This window comes from Medicago sativa, chromosome 8 (assembly GCF_051527215.1).
Source record: "Medicago sativa cultivar Bolivia chromosome 8, Bolivia_mono, whole genome shotgun sequence".
NCBI lineage: Eukaryota > Viridiplantae > Streptophyta > Magnoliopsida > Fabales > Fabaceae > Medicago > Medicago sativa.
This window is the reverse complement of record NC_140756.1, coordinates 73,727,690-73,746,731: the sequence shown is the minus strand read 5'-3', so window position 1 is coordinate 73,746,731 and position 19,042 is coordinate 73,727,690. Positions and strand designations below refer to the sequence as shown.

The window sequence follows — 19,042 nt, the reverse complement described above, 5'->3', positions numbered from 1 at the left end:
TGTTTATATTATATAATCCCAAACGTGTTCACCACCCAGAGAAAAAAATCGAATTAAAGAACAATAGATCAAAGAAATGTGACCTTACCTTGTGTTTGATGTTTGAAAAGGCTTAAAATGTGATGATTTAGACCAAAAAACTTCAACAATCACACAGTGTGTGGTAGTTCAGATTTTGGGTGGTGTGAGAGAAGTTAGGTCCAAATTCGGAAACTTTTCGAATGAAGGAAGGCGTATGGTTTTGTTTATATATAAGTGTGGTTTGGATTATATAATATGGGTTGTGTTTATTTGGATCTTATTTATGAAGGAGATAAAATCTAAATCGTGGATGGCGCATGAGAAGCTGGTAGGATGGAGAGAGAAAATCTCTCTCTCTCTCTCTCTCTCTCTCATTTCAATCTTTTGATTTTTTTTTTAGGGAAATGTTAAAGATTTCCCTTATGACATTGGTTAAGTGAATAAAAATAGATAGTATTATGTTAGAAAACGGTGAATTCAACTTTTTAAAGGTTAACAAATTGTAGTTTCCAATGCAAGACAGCTATTGATCCTGTAGAGTGTATTTTGTTTTATGGTAGAAAAATATTCTAAATTGATGTGGTAAAATTGATTTTAATTAAAAGTTAGTTGAATACAAATTGATAACGGTGGATGGTGTTTGAGAATGATGGCGGTAATGTAATTAATCATACTGGACGACATAAATAATGGTAGATGTCAATGACAATCCAATGTATATGGTGAAATCGAAATTGAGGAAGGTGCATGAGAAGCTGATATGGTAGGAATCTTTTTTATTTATTTTTGTGATATTTGACTTCATATTACTTAGATTTGATTTCACTTTTTGATTATTTTTTTAGGTAAATGTTAAAGAGTGTCCTTATAACATTATTTAAGGGAATAAAAATAAAAAAATTATGTTGGAAAGTGGTGTTTGGTAAGGGGTGTTTGAGAATGATTGCAGTAATGTAAAGAATTATATTGAACGGCATTAATGGTGGTAGATGTTAATGACAATCCAGTGGTAAATGGTGACCAGTGAGAGATGTTAGGGCATGTGTCTAATATTTGAGCGAGGGGAAAAAATTGAGCAACAAAGGTGGCATATGATTTTGATGTTTATGGTGAAGAGGTGTTGCAAAGAATTATATTCAAAGACGGTTATGATAAGTGACATTGCATATTGGAGGGCTTCAAGTAGTGATAATGAAAAAAACAATTCTTCCATGTATACAACTCTAAATGAAAAATATATGGGGACATTCACGATTGGGTACACTCACGTTAAATCAAATGAAAAAATTAAAAGAAATAAAATAAAATAATGTTGATTGATGCAATTAATCACTTGGAAAAAGAGAATCACAACTGATGACTATCAACTAATACACAAACTAAATCTCTAGTTCGACAAAACAACATAAACATATTTGTTGCATCAAAGATCGAACACCAAAATTGTCTGCTTCAAGACCTCATTTGAAAACATTTGTGATTTACGTGTTAATTAACATGTTAGCTCGACGATCTCAACTCCAAAAGGGTAAAAGTGCGAGATAATTCACATTACTCTCATTTTTAACCCAATGCACATTTTAAATTAACTCAAACATAAATCGGTTCACCTTAAATTCAATGCAACTAAAATCATTATCATTTTTGGCTACAAGGTCTAAATGTATGTTTGATTCCAAGATGCAAAAATTGATTATACAAGTGTACATCAATACGTCCAAACATACATAAATTTACTTTCAACTCAGTTTTAACCATAATGAAACATACGTAATAAATTAACTCAAAATCAAATTTTGATATCACATAAACAAACACACAATAAACATAGTGTATAGCTTCCAAGTTAGAAATGGGTGTAATCCAATCCAAGGATAGTGCATAGTAAATGATTGGATGAAGAATTGATGAGAACCAAATAAAGACAAACAAGTTGAGTAGCTAAGGCATAGCCAGCAAATTGTATATACTTTTCAATTTTTAATGTATATTTATAGTAACTTATTAATTAATAACTTGTCCCACCTCACTAGTTCACTTCACCTCATTGTGTTGTTGTACTTGTGCCCATTCTCAAAGGATGAGATAGAAGTGAGAGAGAGAGAGGATAGAAAGATAGCTCAAGAAACATAAACAGAAACAGAAACTGAAAACTTAGAACAGAAAACACAAACCACACACTTATACTAACATCATCAATGCAACTTTAAAACCATGTCAACAACTATGTCTATGTCTATGGCTTCTTTTTCTCCTCTTACTAGAATCTCAACCACTCATTCTTCACTCTCCAAACCCCATCACAGCAACAACCTCTTTACTCTCACTCTCAGACCAAAAAACCTTCCTTTATTCTCCCTCTCTCCTTTGAGAGCTTCAGCTGGAACTTCTGATTCAGCTGAAACTGCAGTGAAACCACCACCTGAGAATATCTCTGTTGGGACAAATGGGTCTGCTTCTGCTGTTCCTGTTGCTGAGGAGGTTAAGGTTTCTAGTGGTTTTGTGGATCCTAGATGGGTTGCTGGGACTTGGGATTTGATGCAGTTTAGGAAAAATGGTACCACTGATTGGGATGCTGTTATTGATGCTGGTACCTTTTCTACCTTGTATTGTAGGATTGAATTTCACTGTTCTATTTGTTTTATCTTCAAATGTTTAGTTGTTTACTTTGCAATGTTTATGTTCATTTACTCTCAGATCCATTTCCTACTATAGAGTTTAATTTCCTCTTGATTGATGATTTATGTTAACTGAATAATAAGTGGTACTGTGGTAGTAAGGTTTCACCTATGGAAGTAAACGAATTTCAATGAGAAAAGCTTTTCTTGAAGAAATCTGTGTTTTTTGTGGTACCTGATTTAGTTATTCTAAATTTGTTGTCCCTGAAGAATTAGTCTAGTGGTCTGGGTTGGAACTCTGAAGAAGGATTATGTAGGAGATTTAGGTTCAATTGCTGCTGCTAACATTTTCCCATTGCCTTAACAAATTAATCACTAAATATTACCCACATAGTGGGAAAAGGCATGGCTGTCGTTGTTATTTGTTTGTGTGTGCGTAGCAAGCACCTTGGACTCATCAATGGTTATTCCTTCTTCTGGGAAATGCCGGTGTGGTTGATGCATTAGTGTATTTAGTTTACTGCTGGCATGTGTTCCAGGGAAAGTCCAACGTCAATACAGCCAAATAGTTACCGAGGACTCAATAGGTGTTTGGAATCTTCCAACGCCGACCATGAAACACACTGCTTTTTGAGTTGAAGAAGAGGTGAAAGATCTGGTTTGTTGAGTGGGAAGGATATGGTAAAATGGAAGCCTTTAGCAGCTGTTAAGATAAAACATACTCGTTTATATCTGTTAATAAAAAAAGCACAGGGGTTTTAGCTGGAACCCTGCTTTGCAAAAATCAAGAGCCCTATAGCTTCTCGGCCACGTTCCGTTGACACGGCTATGGTGGATTCCTAGTCTTCCTATACTCTTTAACTTTCTACTCCTTGCCAATTTGTTTCTTCTGCATTTTGGCAGGGTGGTTTTACATGGAAAGACATGGTTGTGGAGTTTGATTTTATGCCAAAGCATGAAACTGATGTAGACTTAGAGTCAGTTTGGGTAAACTTATGGAAAAGAAATATTAAAAGTTTCTTGCAATACAGCGACTACTAGTTTAGTAGACGGTAATTGTATAATAGGGTGATTCTTAAGCTTGAAGTCTATCCTTTGATCTTTACCCTTCTAATTAAATAATTGTAAGCATCCTCTTTTTATGATCAAAAGGGGGCCATTGCTACTAATCATATTGATATAGGGTGATTCTCTTTTACAGTTGGCATAAGGATTAGATTCATATGTTGTCATCTCCTCAAATTTTATTTCTATTTCTATATACTAGGAACTTCAATTCATCTAAAAATGTACTCATTTTCTGATTTGGTCCTTCCCATTTTCAGAGGCAAGAAGAAGAAAATGGCTCGAGACTAACCCAGAATCATCCAGCAATGACAATCCTGTAGTGTTTGACACCTCCATTGTACCTTGGTGGGCATGGATCAAAAGGTTCCATCTCCCTGAAGCTGAACTACTTAATGGTCAGTTTTGTTTTGTATTCTAAAATGAAATGAGAAAGTAAAGGTTGTTTTTCGATAAGAGGGAAAAAATCAACTTTGTTAACCTTTCTTCTTGGGTATCATGCAGGTCGTGCCGCAATGATAGGATTCTTTATGACATATCTGGTCGATAGCTTGACAGGAGTAGGTCTTGTTGACCAAATGAACAACTTCTTTTGCAAAACTCTTCTCTTCGTAGCAGTGGGGGGAGTACTTCTCATCAGGAAGAATGAGGATGTTGATACTTTTAAGAAATTATTGGAGGAGACTACATTTTATGACAAGCAATGGCAAGCAACTTGGCAGGATGAGAACTCAAGCACTTCCAAAAAAGATTAGTGGGATTGTTGTCATGTAGTTCTCTCCTACCGCATTTTGTCTCTTAATATAGTGTGCCGTATTATAATCTTGCTAGTGCAGACACAAGAAATGAATATGATTTAGACATTGTATTTCAATTCATTTTATGCAAAATGATACAGAGAGTTTTTGTATGTTCGCAATGTAGGATATTTCTTAAGTGAATGTGAAATTGGGTTGTTAGTCTGAGTGACTCTCTTAATTGAGTGTGTTTCAGCTAATTTGACAAATATAACAAACGATTTGAAGTTGAACTTGTCGAGTGAAGTAATCCTAGAAAGGAGTTTACTAACAGCTGTACACACACGAATTGTCATCAATAGTTTTCCATTTGTTTTTCACTTTACGAGGCAAAAACATTACTTGTTTTACATCTAATTTTTCAACAACACTGGGGTGTATGAAGTATCTATTGTCGCTACTTTTAACTTGCATTCACATTTAAACATAATATTTGAAGTGAAATGGAAAAGAAACATTTGGAAAACCAAAGGAAGGCAATAACTATATCTGGTTCCCGAATAGAAATGGCGGCGCTGTAATATTTATTAGCAAGTCTGACATAACTATAAGGATGAGATAGCGAGAAAGAGGATAGATTGACTCAGAAACTGTGAACTGAGAAGAGAATGCCAACACCACAAATCCTGCATAATCATCAATGCAACTGTAACAGCATGTCAACAACCATACCCATGGCTTCTTTCTCCCCTCTCACTTGAATCTCAACCACTCATTCTTCACACTTCTAAGAAGCGTTAGTGTGTTTGGTTTGCCATTGTCACGCGTTCAAAAGCAAGTTCAACATCAATGCAACAATTAGTTATTGTCAACTCAACAGGTGTTTGGCCTCTTCCAACAACAATCCATAAGCACACTACTTTTTGGTTAAAGATGAGGTGCAACACCGGGTTTGCTGGGGGGAAAGGGTATGGTGCAGCTGTTGTAATCCTTATTGTTAAGACAAACACACTTGTTTATTCTTTCTAATATAAAAAATGTGCAGGGATTTTAGCTGGAACCCTGCTTTGCAAAATCAAGAGCCCTGTAACTTGTCAGCCACTATCCATTTCCATTTTCCACCTATATATGGTCGATTCCTAGTCTTCCTCTACTCTAGGACTTAATACTCTTTGCAAACTTGTTTTTTCGGCATAACTTCTGCTGCATTTCAGTAGGGTGGTTTTACATAGAAAGGCACGGTCGCTGAGTTAAACTTTATGCCAAAAGCATGAAACTGATGTAGACTTAGAGTCAGTTTGGGTAAATTTCGCCACAACTTGTGGAAAAAGAACTTTGAAAAGATTCACGCAATACAATAACTGTGAGTTTTGTAGGTAGTAGGTTTGACGATGTTTCTTTTTGTGGGGGAATAATTATAAACTTATTTTAATTGAGAAGTTTTGTAATCTAGAAATCAATCTTTGATTTTTACCCCTTCTAATTAAGCAATTTAGTCAACCTCATTTCATCATCAAATGATGCTCATTGCTTTTGATCGTACTGACATAGGACGTCCCTTTCTGGTTTGGATGTTTGTGGAATTTAGACTCAGAATTGAGTTTATGTTTTGTAGGAATTTCGATGTATTAACTGTTATTGCATTGAAGGGGTTTCTGTTTTTTACTGACTCTCCTCTTCCTGAATAATAGTTAATACTTTTAACAATTCTAAACGCCCAGTTGAACCAGTTTGCCAATAATATGGAATGAAGTGGCTATTAACTGTGTCATTTCGGTATTCTATTTGACTATGCACTGGTTCATTTTTTCATTTGGTTTTCCTTTACTTGAGATGAGGTTACAGATGCATAGTAGGCCTCAGAATTAGATTTCATATGTTGTCATCTCATCATATTTAGTTTTTTATTTGTAAATACTTGAACTTCAATTCATTTAAGAATCTATTCATTTTCTGTTTTGGTCATTCGCATATTCAGAGGCAAAGAGGAGAAATTAGCTCGAGACTAGTCCGGAATCAACCAGCAATATATTAAAAGGCTCCATCTCCCTGAAGCTGAACTACTTGATGGTCGTTTTGCATTCTAAAATGAAATGAGAGAGCAAAGGTTTTTCTTCTTTCAATAAGAGTACAAAAATCAACTTTATTTACTTTTACTTCTTGGTATCATGCAGCTCGCGCTGCGATGATTGGATTCTTTATGACGTATCTGGTCGATAGCGTGACAGGAGTAGGTCCAGTTGATCAAATGAACAACTTTTGCAAAACTCGTCTGTTTGTAGCAGTGGCAGGATTACTTCTCATCCGGAAGAAGGTATTGGAGGAGACTACATTTTATGACAAGCAAGCAACTTTGCTGGATGAGAACTCCAGCACTTCCAAAAAATATTAGTGGGATTGCTGTTATGTAGTTCTCTCCCACCAACTTTTGTCTCTTAATATAGTGTGCTCTACTATTAATCTTGCTAGAACAGAAACAAGACATGAATCTGATTTAGACATTGTATTTCAATTCCTTTTATGATCCTAAGGCAGACTGATACAAAGTTTTTGCATGTTCGCAGTGCAGGATTTCTTAAGTTTATGTGCCACTCGACTGTTAGTTTGAGTAACTCTTCTTTTTTAAGACGTTTGAGTAACTCTCTTAATCTAGTCTTGCAGCTAATTCAACAAATATAACAAAGGGTTTGAAACTGATTCCATAAAGTGAATAAATCCTAGAAAGAAGTATACATTTGAACTGTCATCAATGCCATTTGTTGCAGTGATTGCAGTTGTAGGATCAGGTAATGCTGTCATACATCTAATGCAAACTGAATATATTTTAAGGGATTGAAAGTCAGAAGATTGGAACCAATATGTCATTGTTTTTTTTTTGTTTGAGGGAATATGTCATTGTTTTTTAACATACGAATGGTCCTCACAGGCTGGTCCTTTATCAGTTGTCATTTTCAATAGAGATTATGAAGGTATCGTTCAATGGTTTTTCCATGCTTTCTTACACAGAACAGGATGGATAATTGTTAGAAATAGGTTTCCAATCACGAGACTAGACTCTTGAATTCCTATTAAACTCGTATTAATCTTCATCATTCTCTCTGTAATTTGTAAGTTCTATGTGTTTGCATTCTCTGTTGTAAAGCAACTTTCTGGTTACATCTTTAATAAAAGAAGTATATTCAGTGGAATACTTTGTTTTCCAACAAGTTCTATTAATGACCTTAAAACTTATATATGAGATTGCCTAACAAAAAAAATAATAAATGATGGATCTCAAGGTAATGATGATAAGGGGAGTGGCTTCAAGGATCAATGTCCTGTCCCCCAACTTTGAAAAACAGAAAATCCAACCCCAACTTCAGTAGTTTAAGCGGATTCTTCATTAACAGCTTTTCCCTTCACAGTGCAAAAACATGAGTTTTATATCTAATTCTTCAAAAACACTAGGATGCATAAAGTATCAATTGTTGTTACTTTTAACTTGCATGCACGTTTAAACATAGAGTGGTACATAATATCTAAAGTAAAATAGAAAACAAACAACACTTGATGAACCAAAGGATGACTATAACTTTATCTAATTCTCAGATGAAAATAGTGGCGCTATAATATTTATTAGCAAGTCTCACATAACTATGTAAATTAGCCGACTAATGCTAAGATATCAAAGGCCTAATTGCAAGGTAAAAAAGAAGGCAAAAATTCTACTTCTGAAGTAGTGATCAATGGTCTGATTCTAATATAAGTAAAAAGAAAAAAAAGAGCAATGAGTATCGAATCACTCATTAAGCTTCCCAACCCCTCAAAAGTGTTGCGCGGGCGACACGGTTCACTCCCAGAGTGAAGGCTCCCATTCTCAAATCACAGTCATGAATTTTGCACATTGCCTTGATGTCCAAGAAAGCCTTGCTCATGTATTTCTTCAGCTCGCGGTTCACTTTTTCTTCATCCCACATAAAACCTTGAATGTTCTGCAAACAACATATAGCCAAAGTGAGACTTAGCAATATATTCAATATATTAAATCAGACTTGAGCTTGATTAGGATTTGAGTTGTTTTTGTTTGTCCTATTTACCTGAACCCATTCAAAGTAGCTCACAGTCACTCCACCAGCATTAGCATAAATATCAGGTAATATAGTGACTCCTTTCTTGGACAAAATCTGCAAAAAAAAATCTTCCATTATTTAATATAAGTTCAGAATATATACGAAATAACAAACAGCACTTCTAAAACTAGTAACTGTACCTCATCAGCTTCAGGGTCAGTGGGGTGATTTGCAGCTTCTACAATAAGCTTAGCTTTCACATCAGCAGCATTATCCCTTCAAATAATGACATACCAATATTAAGTTGTAGCTCTTGAAAACCAAAATGTTATGGTTAAACTTAAAAGAATGAACAAAAGATAAAATTAAATAACGAGGATGCAATGTTAATCTTAGTATTCAAATCTAATAGAAAACTAAAATAAATTGTATGTCGATGATGAGTTTGGATTACATAGAAAAACATACTTGTTTAGAACTCCACCCAAGGCACAGGGGATAAGAACATCACATTCATGAACAAGCAATTCATTTGGATCCATTGCATCAGCTCCTTGGAACTCGGTCAAGTTTCCATTGGTTTCCTTGTGCTTTAGGAGAGCAGTGATATCAATTCCATTGGGATTTTTTATAGCACCAGTGATGTCACTTACAGCAACAACTTTACCCCCTCTCTCAAAAATAGCTTTTGCAGCCCAAGTTCCAACATTTCCAAAGCCCTGTACAATGTCATAAAAAAATAAACATAAAAAATCAAATTGATGATAAAAATAGGATTTATGTGTATTATATAATCTATCATCCTAAAGTAGTGGTGAAGAAATACCTGGATGACAAATGTGTGGTCAGAAATTGACCTTCCATTTTCAGTTAACCAAGCCTCTGTTGCAAAAACAACTCCGAGACCTGTGGCTGCCTCCCTACCCAAAGAACCTCCAAGATCCTACAGAATAAACATTTAATTTTAAGCAAATTCTCAAATTACTAATATACAGAAGAAGAAAAATGAGGTTTTGATGTGTTTGTATATGATACTTACAATAGGCTTTCCGGTCACAACAGCAGGCGAATGTCCATGAAATTTAGAATACTCATCAAGAATCCATGCCATAGTCTGTGAAAAAAAATGGATAAATGAGAAGAGATAAACGGTTTATTCATATATATGGACATAAAGCAAGCATTACACTGTTAAACAATACCTGAGCATTGGTTCCCATATCAGGAGCTGGAACATCACGCTGAACGCCAATTAAATCATGAATCTTTTGGGTGAAAACCCGAGTTAGACGTTCTAACTCACTGATGCTCAGATCCCTCGGGTTGCAACCAATCCCACCCTTTGCACCTCCATAAGGAATGTCTGCAACAGCTGTCTTCCATGTCATAAGCTGAGCTAAAGCATTCACCTCATCAGGGTCAACCTGGCACCAAAGAAATTGACAATTTGATTTCAAAAGCAATATAAATTTTTAACATTGATAATTGTGACTAAAGCATCAACATGCAACCATAACGACAACCATATTTTTCGGCTTGCAATTTCAACGATTGTTTAGACACAATAAATCATTGACAAGCTGCATTTCATCTTCATATTCAAGGACACAATAAATGAAAGGAGATATACGATGATCTCATGATCGGATTTGGAATAACGAAAAAGGCATGTAAAAGTTCACAGGCATTCAACAGTTATTGAAGACGTACTATTTAAGTTTTAGAGTCGGGACAAACGGGAAGCAATATTTGTCGGCTTGCAATATTAAAGATCAAGTCGCCGCAATTTAAGACATTGACTACTAGATGCATTGGATCTACATATTCAAGGAAGCAATAAATGACAAGGAATACGCAACATGTATCTCACGGTTGGATTCAGAATACAGAAATAAGCAGGTAAAATTTCAAAGGCATTCAACATTAATTGCATAATTAAAAACTTTGATATCAAACAGGCAGTTTGTCTACAGATTCAAGGGAAGTAATAACTAAAAAGGAATATCAAAAGTGATCGGATTCAGAATACCGAAACAGGCGAGTAACATTTCAAACTGAACAGAAGAAGCATAAGGATAAAGGACAAGCACAAAAAACAGTGCACAAAAAATAAGTGCACAAAACAAAATCAAAATAATCTAATATAAAAACCAGTTCACAAAAAATCCCAAGACTCTTGTTACTACCAGAAGCTGAGAATGGTTTACAATTTTATTTGATCATAAAAAAACATAAAGTGTTATAAAAAAAGTCACCACATTTGTTAAAAGATGCAGACTAAAAAAATGGATCACAGCATATATGCAACGCAAACGCATCCCAAAAAAACAATTTTGAAAACAAAATTCTAACCCTGATTTTAGAACTGTAATTATGATGTGATATAACAGATCATACATTAAACACATAAGGCTACACCATGCAATCAATGATTCAAACTGTGAAATTTTCAATTTTCAAACATTAGGAATTTAATTGAAACAGATCATAAATTTCAAATTTATCAGTATATACAAGGAACATAAAATAAAAAATGAAAAATAAATAAAAAAAAAAACAGATCAAAACCTCAGGGTGGTAACGAATTCCTCCTTTCATAGGACCACGAGCATTGTCATGTTGGATCCTAAACCCAACATACGAAACCAGAGTACCGTCATCTTTCGGAATTGTACATTCAACCTAGAAAATTAGAAACCCTTTTAGATTTCAACACACCCCACATAAAAAAAAAAAAAAAAATCACTTTTTTCATCACGTGGAAAGAGAAAAACCATGCAAATTATAATTTAAAAAACAGAGAAACTCAAAAAAAGGATTGATAAAAAAGATTCATACTTTGATTTCTCTGAAAGGTATGAGAAGACTCTTCTCAAGCTTGGAATCTAAACCAAGAATCCGAGATGCACGTTGAAAGTTGCGGTTTGTGGCTGCTAAAGCATTCATAGTTGATCAAAGCAATGAAACAGTGAAAGAGTGAAGTGTGTTGTTGATGAATGAAGAAGATTATATTGTGATGCGATGAAAAGAAAACGCATCAATTGTTGTGGTTTTATAGGCTAAAGAGAGAAACTAGTATGTATTGATTGATTGCATCGTGTGAAAATATTGGACAATAAATGCCAAGAACCGAAATTTTTGTGTATATACGTAAATTAGTTATTGTTTGTAATACTTTGATATATATAAATTTATCTTTTTTTTATTAATTGCTATATTTATTTTTTGATAAAATCCACATGTATCCACGTATTCTTATTCTTATCTAATATAATACTCCTATAATCATGTTTTAAGGATCACACATAAAATTATACTCAATATTGTACTAAAAAATTAAACTCAATATTTATTTTTAAAAAATATCCTACAGCATATTCTTCTGATTTTAAGATCTAATATATCTTATTGATTTTTAGAAGAAAAAAAATATCTTATTAATTTTTTTTAAGTACATATCTTATTAATTAGTGTGCTTTTGTTTTCTCATTGAATAATTTTTTGTTACATTCTTATTGAATTAATCTTTTTCAATTAATTGGCTTATTTACTTTTTATTTTATTTTATCAAATCCACCTATATCCACATGTGTATTCTTATCCGCATTGATATACTCTTAATCATGTTCAATATCTATTTTTGAAAAATATCCTAGAACATATTGTTCTAATTTCCTAACATATTTTTTTAGGGGAGACCTAACATATTTTATTAATTAATCATGTTCAATATATATTTTTGGAAAATATCCTAGAACATATTCTTCTGATTTCCTAACATATATTTCTTTAGGGTCGACCTAACATATTTTATTAATTATTGTAAAAAATATATATTATTAATTAGTGTTTTTTTTCAAATAATCCAATGACTAGAAATTTATTTTTTAAGGTGAATAAGTGAGATGTCCGGAATTCAAACTCTGATCCATACATATATTATACAATGTCTCTATCAACTGAGATAAACTCAGATGACTAATTAATGTGTTTTTTTCATCTCACTGAATTTCTTTGTTACATTCTTTTTGAATTAATTAGTGAGTTAAATAAATGTGCCAAATACTCCTAATACCCTTCATCTCAAAAATAAGTGTCATATTTGGAAGAAAAAAAACATATAATTTGTCTTTAAATAGGTGTCGTTTTTAATTCCAAATGCAATTTTTTAATTGTACCTTCCAATTAGTATTCTGTATGTCGCCCTCAATTTGTATTTATGATAATTAGAACACCGATTGTTTCAAAAAAAAGATAATTAGAACACTGATTGTTTTTTTAGAGGTAGAATACCTCAGTAGTTAATAACGATAAATGCTAAAATTACTATTATTTTTCTCTTTCATTTGTAATTTTTTTTAAAATTTATGTGAAATAGTCAAATACGACACATTCATTTTAAAACGAGTGAAGTATATATCATGTTTTTATTAAGAATCATCTCACTTAATGCAGAGATTTTAAAGATAATATTAGTGAGTTTTACGAGTATCCTAGCATAGCTATTAGTGAGTTTTACGAGTATCCTAGCATAGCAATTGTCTTAAACCTACATTGGCCATTATTGACAACTTTTTTTTTTTTTTTGTTATAGTTAAGCACACTTAATTTGATCGGATTTTGTATATAAAAATACGTTCCTAACCTACTTTTAGTCACAAACTTTAATTTTCCCTTACCAAAAAATCACAAACTTTAATTTTGATAGTCAACAAATGTTGGTCTAACTTTTCCTTTATAAAAAAAACGTTGGTCTAACTTTATTCAAAAAAAAATGTTGGCCTAACTAGGAAGTAATATAATTGACTCATATTCCGCAAAAATATCACTTCAACTTACCTTGTCGATATAAGAACTTCGTAATCTCTGACACCATTGAGTCATGAGACCTACCTCAACTAAAAAAAATTAAAATCAAGTTTAAATTTTGATCCGCTATTGTTGTAAAAAAAACTAAAATTGTCAACGAATCACAACTAATCTAATCGTATATTCAACTTTAAAAGCAATTATATAATTAAATTCAAATGTTTTTTTGAACAAGAATTAAATTCAAATGTTATTAATTATCCAACAACTAGTATTGATTAATGGTGTAAAAAATATTTATTAACTTTTTTTTAACAGTGAATATCAAATAAATACTTACAATTTCCCTTTTGTTAGAAAAAAAATAAAAATAAAATACTTACAAATAATTTTTCCGAAAAAGAATTCTTAATCATAATGATTATTCTCCACAATATCAACGAATTAAATAAAGAATATTTTTTTTTCTCAAAAAATTAGGAATAGCTGATTACACCCGGTGTAACCATAAAAATGGGAAGATGTCTTAAAAAAAAAAAGGGAAGAAAATCACATTGTCAATCATTATGATTAAGAGCAACCAGAAAATAATCACAATATCGTCAAAAATAATTTTCCTGATTTTCTTAGTCACGTCTTAAAAATAGCTGGTTAGAACCAGTTAACTAAAAACTTTTTTTGTCTGCGTTTTTAGTGATGTCTTTCGTTACACGTTAACTGATTTCACCTGTACTTACACATAGGACCGTGATTTTAATTCAAGTACTTACAAAAACTCATATTTTAGAGCCACGTGAACTCGGGTCACTTGTGCATATGTGCAATCACTTAACATATACCTTGATTTTCATATTTTTACTCATAAAAACATGATAAAAGAAAATACAAAGATGAGATGTGTGTGAGATAGACCTTACCCATACCAATCAAATAAAAAAGGAAAGAACATAAAAACAGAAAAATTAGAATGAGGGAAAGCAAAAGTTTGGTAACCTAAAACCATCATTCAAGAAGCTTTCTTTAAAAGAAGAAAGAAGCTTTCTTTAATGAATAGAGAGGACTAGAGGTAGTGAGTTAGAACTTGAGTCTAACTTAAAAGACTATTTAATTGGATGAAAGAGTCTAATGCTTAAATACCATATCAAACACTTTTATCTGGGACTCCTAACACAATGAGTCCCACCAGATGATTCTAACATGAGAATGACCATGATTCGTCAGCTTATGTGTGTGACACACAAGTTTCTCAAGGCAATTTGTGAATAGGGATGACAAAGTGGGCCGCCTCGTTCCATTTAGGCTCGTCCTGTCTAAACCCGCTTAAAACGGGACAAGACAGACCGTGTCAAATTAAGTGACCGAGTTTAAAATCTCACCGCACCCTGTTTAGTGCCGGACAAACGAGTTGACGGGCCAACCCACCAAACACAAAACTTATTTTTTTTGAGAGAAAAAACAACATTTTTAATGATTTTTTACAACTTAATTGTTAAAAAAACAATGTTTTTTTTTTGTGGTGGTCAAGATTTGAACCCCGGACCTTGCATATATTATGCATTGTCTATACCAACTGAGTTAAGCTTACGAAGACAAACAATGTTGCTTTTATCATAAAGGAATAAGCCGCAAATAAATTTGTGGTAAAAACAAGACAATTAACAAATTGTCGAACTCAACATCATATTTAATTGCAAAATAAGAAAAAACCGCCGACATAAAACAAAACTGCAACATAAAAGAAATCTTAAAATAAACCCAACAACCAAAATAAATCTAAAAGGATAAAATAAGTCTAAAAAATAAAAGAAAAATGAGTTTAGCGGGCAGGCCCGCCCCGTGCCAGCACCGATTTTTCAACGAGTTAAGCGGTGGTGAACCAACTATAGAAAGCGAGTTCAAAACTTTGACTCAGCCCGCCAAAATTAACGGGTTAAATGGACCGGCCCTAATTTGGAAGCATTAGATAGTGCGCTCGTGGACCGTTTTGTATTTGTTATTGACACTTCTTAGACTTAATCTTTTTCCTATGGCTCTTCATATTGTAAGCGTGAATTATTATGTTTCCACATTACATGCATCCTTAGCTTCCAACATTTTCTATACAACCTCAAGATCTTCCTGCGCCACTCTGCTTAGAATAGGTTGAGAGTTGGAATCTTGTTCCTCAGCAGGTGTCTCTGAAATGCTTTCATGTGATTCACTATCCTCATTCATGTCCAACTCGTGAGAAATAGGCATGTATTCCTCCTTTTTGGTACAGTTTGTTGTTTCACTATTTTGTTCTACCCCATCATCCTCATCATCATCGTTATTCGCATTCTCATTATGTGCATCCTCTTCACAAGGCTCCTCATGAGGATCATCATGGTAGATGGTCCTCATTTGCCGCATCATCACACTGCTACTCATTTGCATTATTATGAACATGCCCCTCATCATCAACAATACCCTTCATCCTCAACAAGAGGATTTCGAGTGTCATACTATGGCACCGGTTCCACCATGATTAGTGGTTGCTTGGGCTTACTAGAACTTGCAGCATTTATCAGAGGGGATAACATCAGGCTTCTTGCCATTGTCAACCTTCAATAGCAAAAATATTTAATCTTTACAATTGTATATTTTGATTATTAAATCAAATGGTTATTTTTTAGTTCAACATATTAACTTTCAACCATAAAATATTTGATATTCGCAACTCTAATTTATTTAATTTTTTTTATGTAACAAAAAAACTAATTAAGGGTCACGCTAACAAGATACTAGTTAAGATAACAAAAATTAAATTTTACATTAAAAATAATATTATTTTTTTATCCTTTTAAAAATTTAACTACACAAGTTTTAAAATATTTTTATTATACGATGTTTCCTTAATTAATGCCCCTCGGATACATGTTATGATCATTTTTCTTAATTTAATAATCCGTGGTTGGGTCCGTGTGAATGTGACTAACAACTTAATTTTGTTGAGGGAAAACAAAGCAAATTGGCAAGCAGACCATAAGATCACATGTGTAAGCTGATGGTTTATACTTAGTCACACCATAATTGGGCCGCAACATTGTTGACAACGATAAATTGATAATTACATTATGCTTCTTTAACACGAAGCATAATCTGCTTAATTCCAATTCCACCCAAACAAATATACTATAAATTTGCATTATTCTCTTAGCCTAACTTCTACATTAACATAGGTAACATCTCCTAGCTACTCTAGGCCTGCATGATGATGCTATCACAATAGAATACTTAACCAAAACCAAACATAATTAAATTCACAAAAAGCATACATGCTTCGTACCTTGTTCCAAAATGCCTACCAAACAGGTAAATTTGTTACTTCTACATTTTTTCTCTAATCGGTGCCTAATTTTGTGATGTGCTTAATTGACATCTGGAGTTTCTAATTAATTTACCCCTCTGAGTAATAATTTGTAGGTAAGTTACCGCAAAGATAAGGCAGTGTTAGTCAAAGTATATGTTGAGAAGCCTAAGAAAAAGAGGTCATCATCATCAATTCAACAACATCATCACCATCATCACCATTATCATATACATCACACTGTTAAACAACAAGGCATTGATGGTTCAGCTAGCACTAGTAGTAGTAGTAAAGGATATGACAGAAGATCAGGGTTGCTTATTTATTCACGTCTCCTTCGGAATTCAACAAAAGGAGGAGGAGCATCATCCATGCCATTACTCCCTAAGGTTTCTGCAAACAATAATATCCAAACTCCAATAGTACAGGTACCATTAATTACATAGCAAATAATTTGATGTTTAAATTTACTTTAAAATAACTAAAATAAAAAAAATTGTCATGATATTAAATGATTATATGATGTGTATGTCAAAACTTCAGGTCCTCTTAAATTTATGGGTTTGGTTTTTTAATGTAACCATTAAATTTAGATGAAAGGCCTAAGTCATCTCTACTACGTAACTATTTTTTTTTGTAAGGGTCTACTACATAACTATCAGGTTTTTGAATTGATACTAGCTCATTCTTAGATAACTGGCTTATAAAGTGATGAATGTGTTTTATAAACTCTTTGTTTTAAATGTTTAACTTGAATTTTTTCAATATATCTTTTTGCGTCCGTCATTTTTGAATTTGGTGCGTAAATAATATGGTGTGTATTATGTTCCAATGAATAGACTCTAATATCATACTTATTAGATTTTTATAAAACCGACTTGTAAAGTGATTGGTATCTTCTTTATAAACTTTTCAATCCGTATCTCTTTTCAATGTCAACTTGATTTATCCAATAATAGGTTAATAACCATTTTGCAAGTTAACGAATTACTGATGTTTAAGACTTGTATTCTCTATAGGACATAATTGTTGTAGCTAATGTGAGACTTGAGTTTTAGTAATACACCACAAAATAATTTTATCTTAGAAGTTATGGAACACAAGTGTTTCTTTGCTTCTTTAAAAAAAAAAAAAGTATTTCTTTGCTAAATTTTGCAGTTGAATTCTTTCAAGAAGAATGCAGGAACGCCAGGTTGCTTTGGCAATTGGAAACTACTAATTCCAAGCTTCTTAAGACCATGGTCAAACGACACAAAAAAGGAGAAAAAGAAGAAGAAAGGAATCTCAGGAAATGGATTTAAAAAATTGCAGGTATTTGAATGAAAATTTTAGAATCATTTGTGATTATAAGCTCAGATACTAAGCCACACTCTGATATACTATGAAATATGTTTTATTATCAGGTAAGTAGAGGAAAAAGTACCATTCCCAAAGTGTTTTCGACATGCAAGTGAGCTTGAAGTTCAATTTTACGGTGATTGTCTCAAGGTGTAATGTCTCAAATATATTTAAGTAAAATAATTGTTAAGAATTGTAAAGAAGAGGAGAATAGGAGAGCTTAGAGAATATTTAAAAGTACTACAATAATTAAAAAATAAAAAGGAAATAAAGAGAGTTAGGCTCTGTTTGGGAGTATGGAGGGGAAGGGAGGGAAGGGCTTTGGGGGGTTGGAAATATATAGAAAAATGGACAAAAAAATTCACATTTTTTGAAAGAACAGTTTTTTAGAGAATGATAAACTAATATTTATGATTAATATACTTTTTATTTTAAGAATATTATAACAACATGGATTCAATTTGAAAAATTCATATAAACCCCTCCATAACCCCCCAAAACCCTCCCCCAATACAATTTTTGAGTTCCCCCAAATGAGGGAGATTTTTTATTATGAGTAAAAAATTAACCTCCAAAACCCTCTCCTCCCAATGTCTTCTATTTCTTCCACTTGCTCCTTCCTTTTTTCCAAAACTCTCCCCTCCCCTCCAAACTCCCAAACAAAGCCTTAGCGTATAAATATATATGTTAAGTCAAAGATTAAACTATATAAATGAATAGAAGTACAATAGCATATTATCTGACAGGAATATATAATGTAGTTACGTTTAAGTTCTTGTTTTGCATTCGTGCTGATTGTTGACAAGTTCTTTCATGTCCTTTGCGCAGCATTTATGTTGTCATTTGTGGGTGGCTCTAACCAGAGCTATGAAATTTTAGTAGTGTACGAGAAATCGGATCCAGAACTTTACCTTCATGTACAAGTTGTCTAGGAAAATACATGCCTCCTTTCTTTATATGGTTTAACGTAATGACGCTAATCAGATAAAAAGGACATGGTTAATCACAGATACAAACCACTTCTTTTTTCTGAATTATCCATTTTTCCTCGCTCCAAGTATAAACTGATATATTCAT

General features: G+C 33.0%; 3 protein-coding genes across 5 annotated transcripts; 2 read left to right on the top strand and 1 right to left on the bottom strand.

The window, feature by feature from the left end:
• Window positions 1-2,039: 2,039 nt before the first annotated feature.
• Window positions 2,040-4,669, top strand: LOC146901377 (light-harvesting complex-like protein 3 isotype 2, chloroplastic). Its single transcript, XM_085734937.1, has 3 exons — window positions 2,040-2,611; window positions 3,965-4,102; window positions 4,209-4,669. Exons 1-3 carry the CDS (start codon window positions 2,236-2,238, stop codon window positions 4,457-4,459), a joined length of 765 nt encoding a protein of 254 aa, XP_085591063.1. The 5' UTR covers window positions 2,040-2,235; the 3' UTR covers window positions 4,460-4,669.
• Window positions 4,670-7,987: 3,318 nt separating this feature from the next.
• LOC146901376 (glutamate dehydrogenase 2-like) lies at window positions 7,988-11,513 on the bottom strand. The gene is made up of 9 exons (XM_085734936.1): window positions 11,329-11,513; window positions 11,059-11,172; window positions 9,693-9,914; window positions 9,530-9,604; window positions 9,317-9,433; window positions 8,959-9,209; window positions 8,691-8,766; window positions 8,518-8,604; window positions 7,988-8,412 (listed from the first exon to the last, which is right to left on the bottom strand). The coding sequence occupies exons 1-9, from the start codon at window positions 11,434-11,436 to the stop codon at window positions 8,227-8,229; spliced, it is 1,236 nt and encodes a 411-aa protein (XP_085591062.1). The 5' UTR covers window positions 11,437-11,513; the 3' UTR covers window positions 7,988-8,226.
• Window positions 11,514-16,472: 4,959 nt separating this feature from the next.
• LOC146901375 (uncharacterized) lies at window positions 16,473-19,006 on the top strand. Of its 3 annotated transcripts, XM_085734933.1 has the most exons (5): window positions 16,473-16,632; window positions 16,744-17,055; window positions 17,786-17,938; window positions 18,031-18,115; window positions 18,794-19,006. In XM_085734933.1, the coding sequence occupies exons 1-4, from the start codon at window positions 16,618-16,620 to the stop codon at window positions 18,079-18,081; spliced, it is 531 nt and encodes a 176-aa protein (XP_085591059.1). In that variant the 5' UTR covers window positions 16,473-16,617; the 3' UTR covers window positions 18,082-18,115; window positions 18,794-19,006. The 3 variants fall into 3 exon arrangements, with proteins under 3 accessions (XP_085591059.1, XP_085591060.1, XP_085591061.1); XM_085734934.1 differs by lacking the exon at window positions 18,794-19,006 and having other exon boundaries at window positions 16,475-16,632; window positions 17,801-17,938; window positions 18,031-18,380; XM_085734935.1 differs by lacking the exon at window positions 18,794-19,006 and having other exon boundaries at window positions 16,477-16,632; window positions 17,804-17,938; window positions 18,031-18,380.
• The last annotated feature ends 36 nt before the right edge of the window (window positions 19,007-19,042 follow it).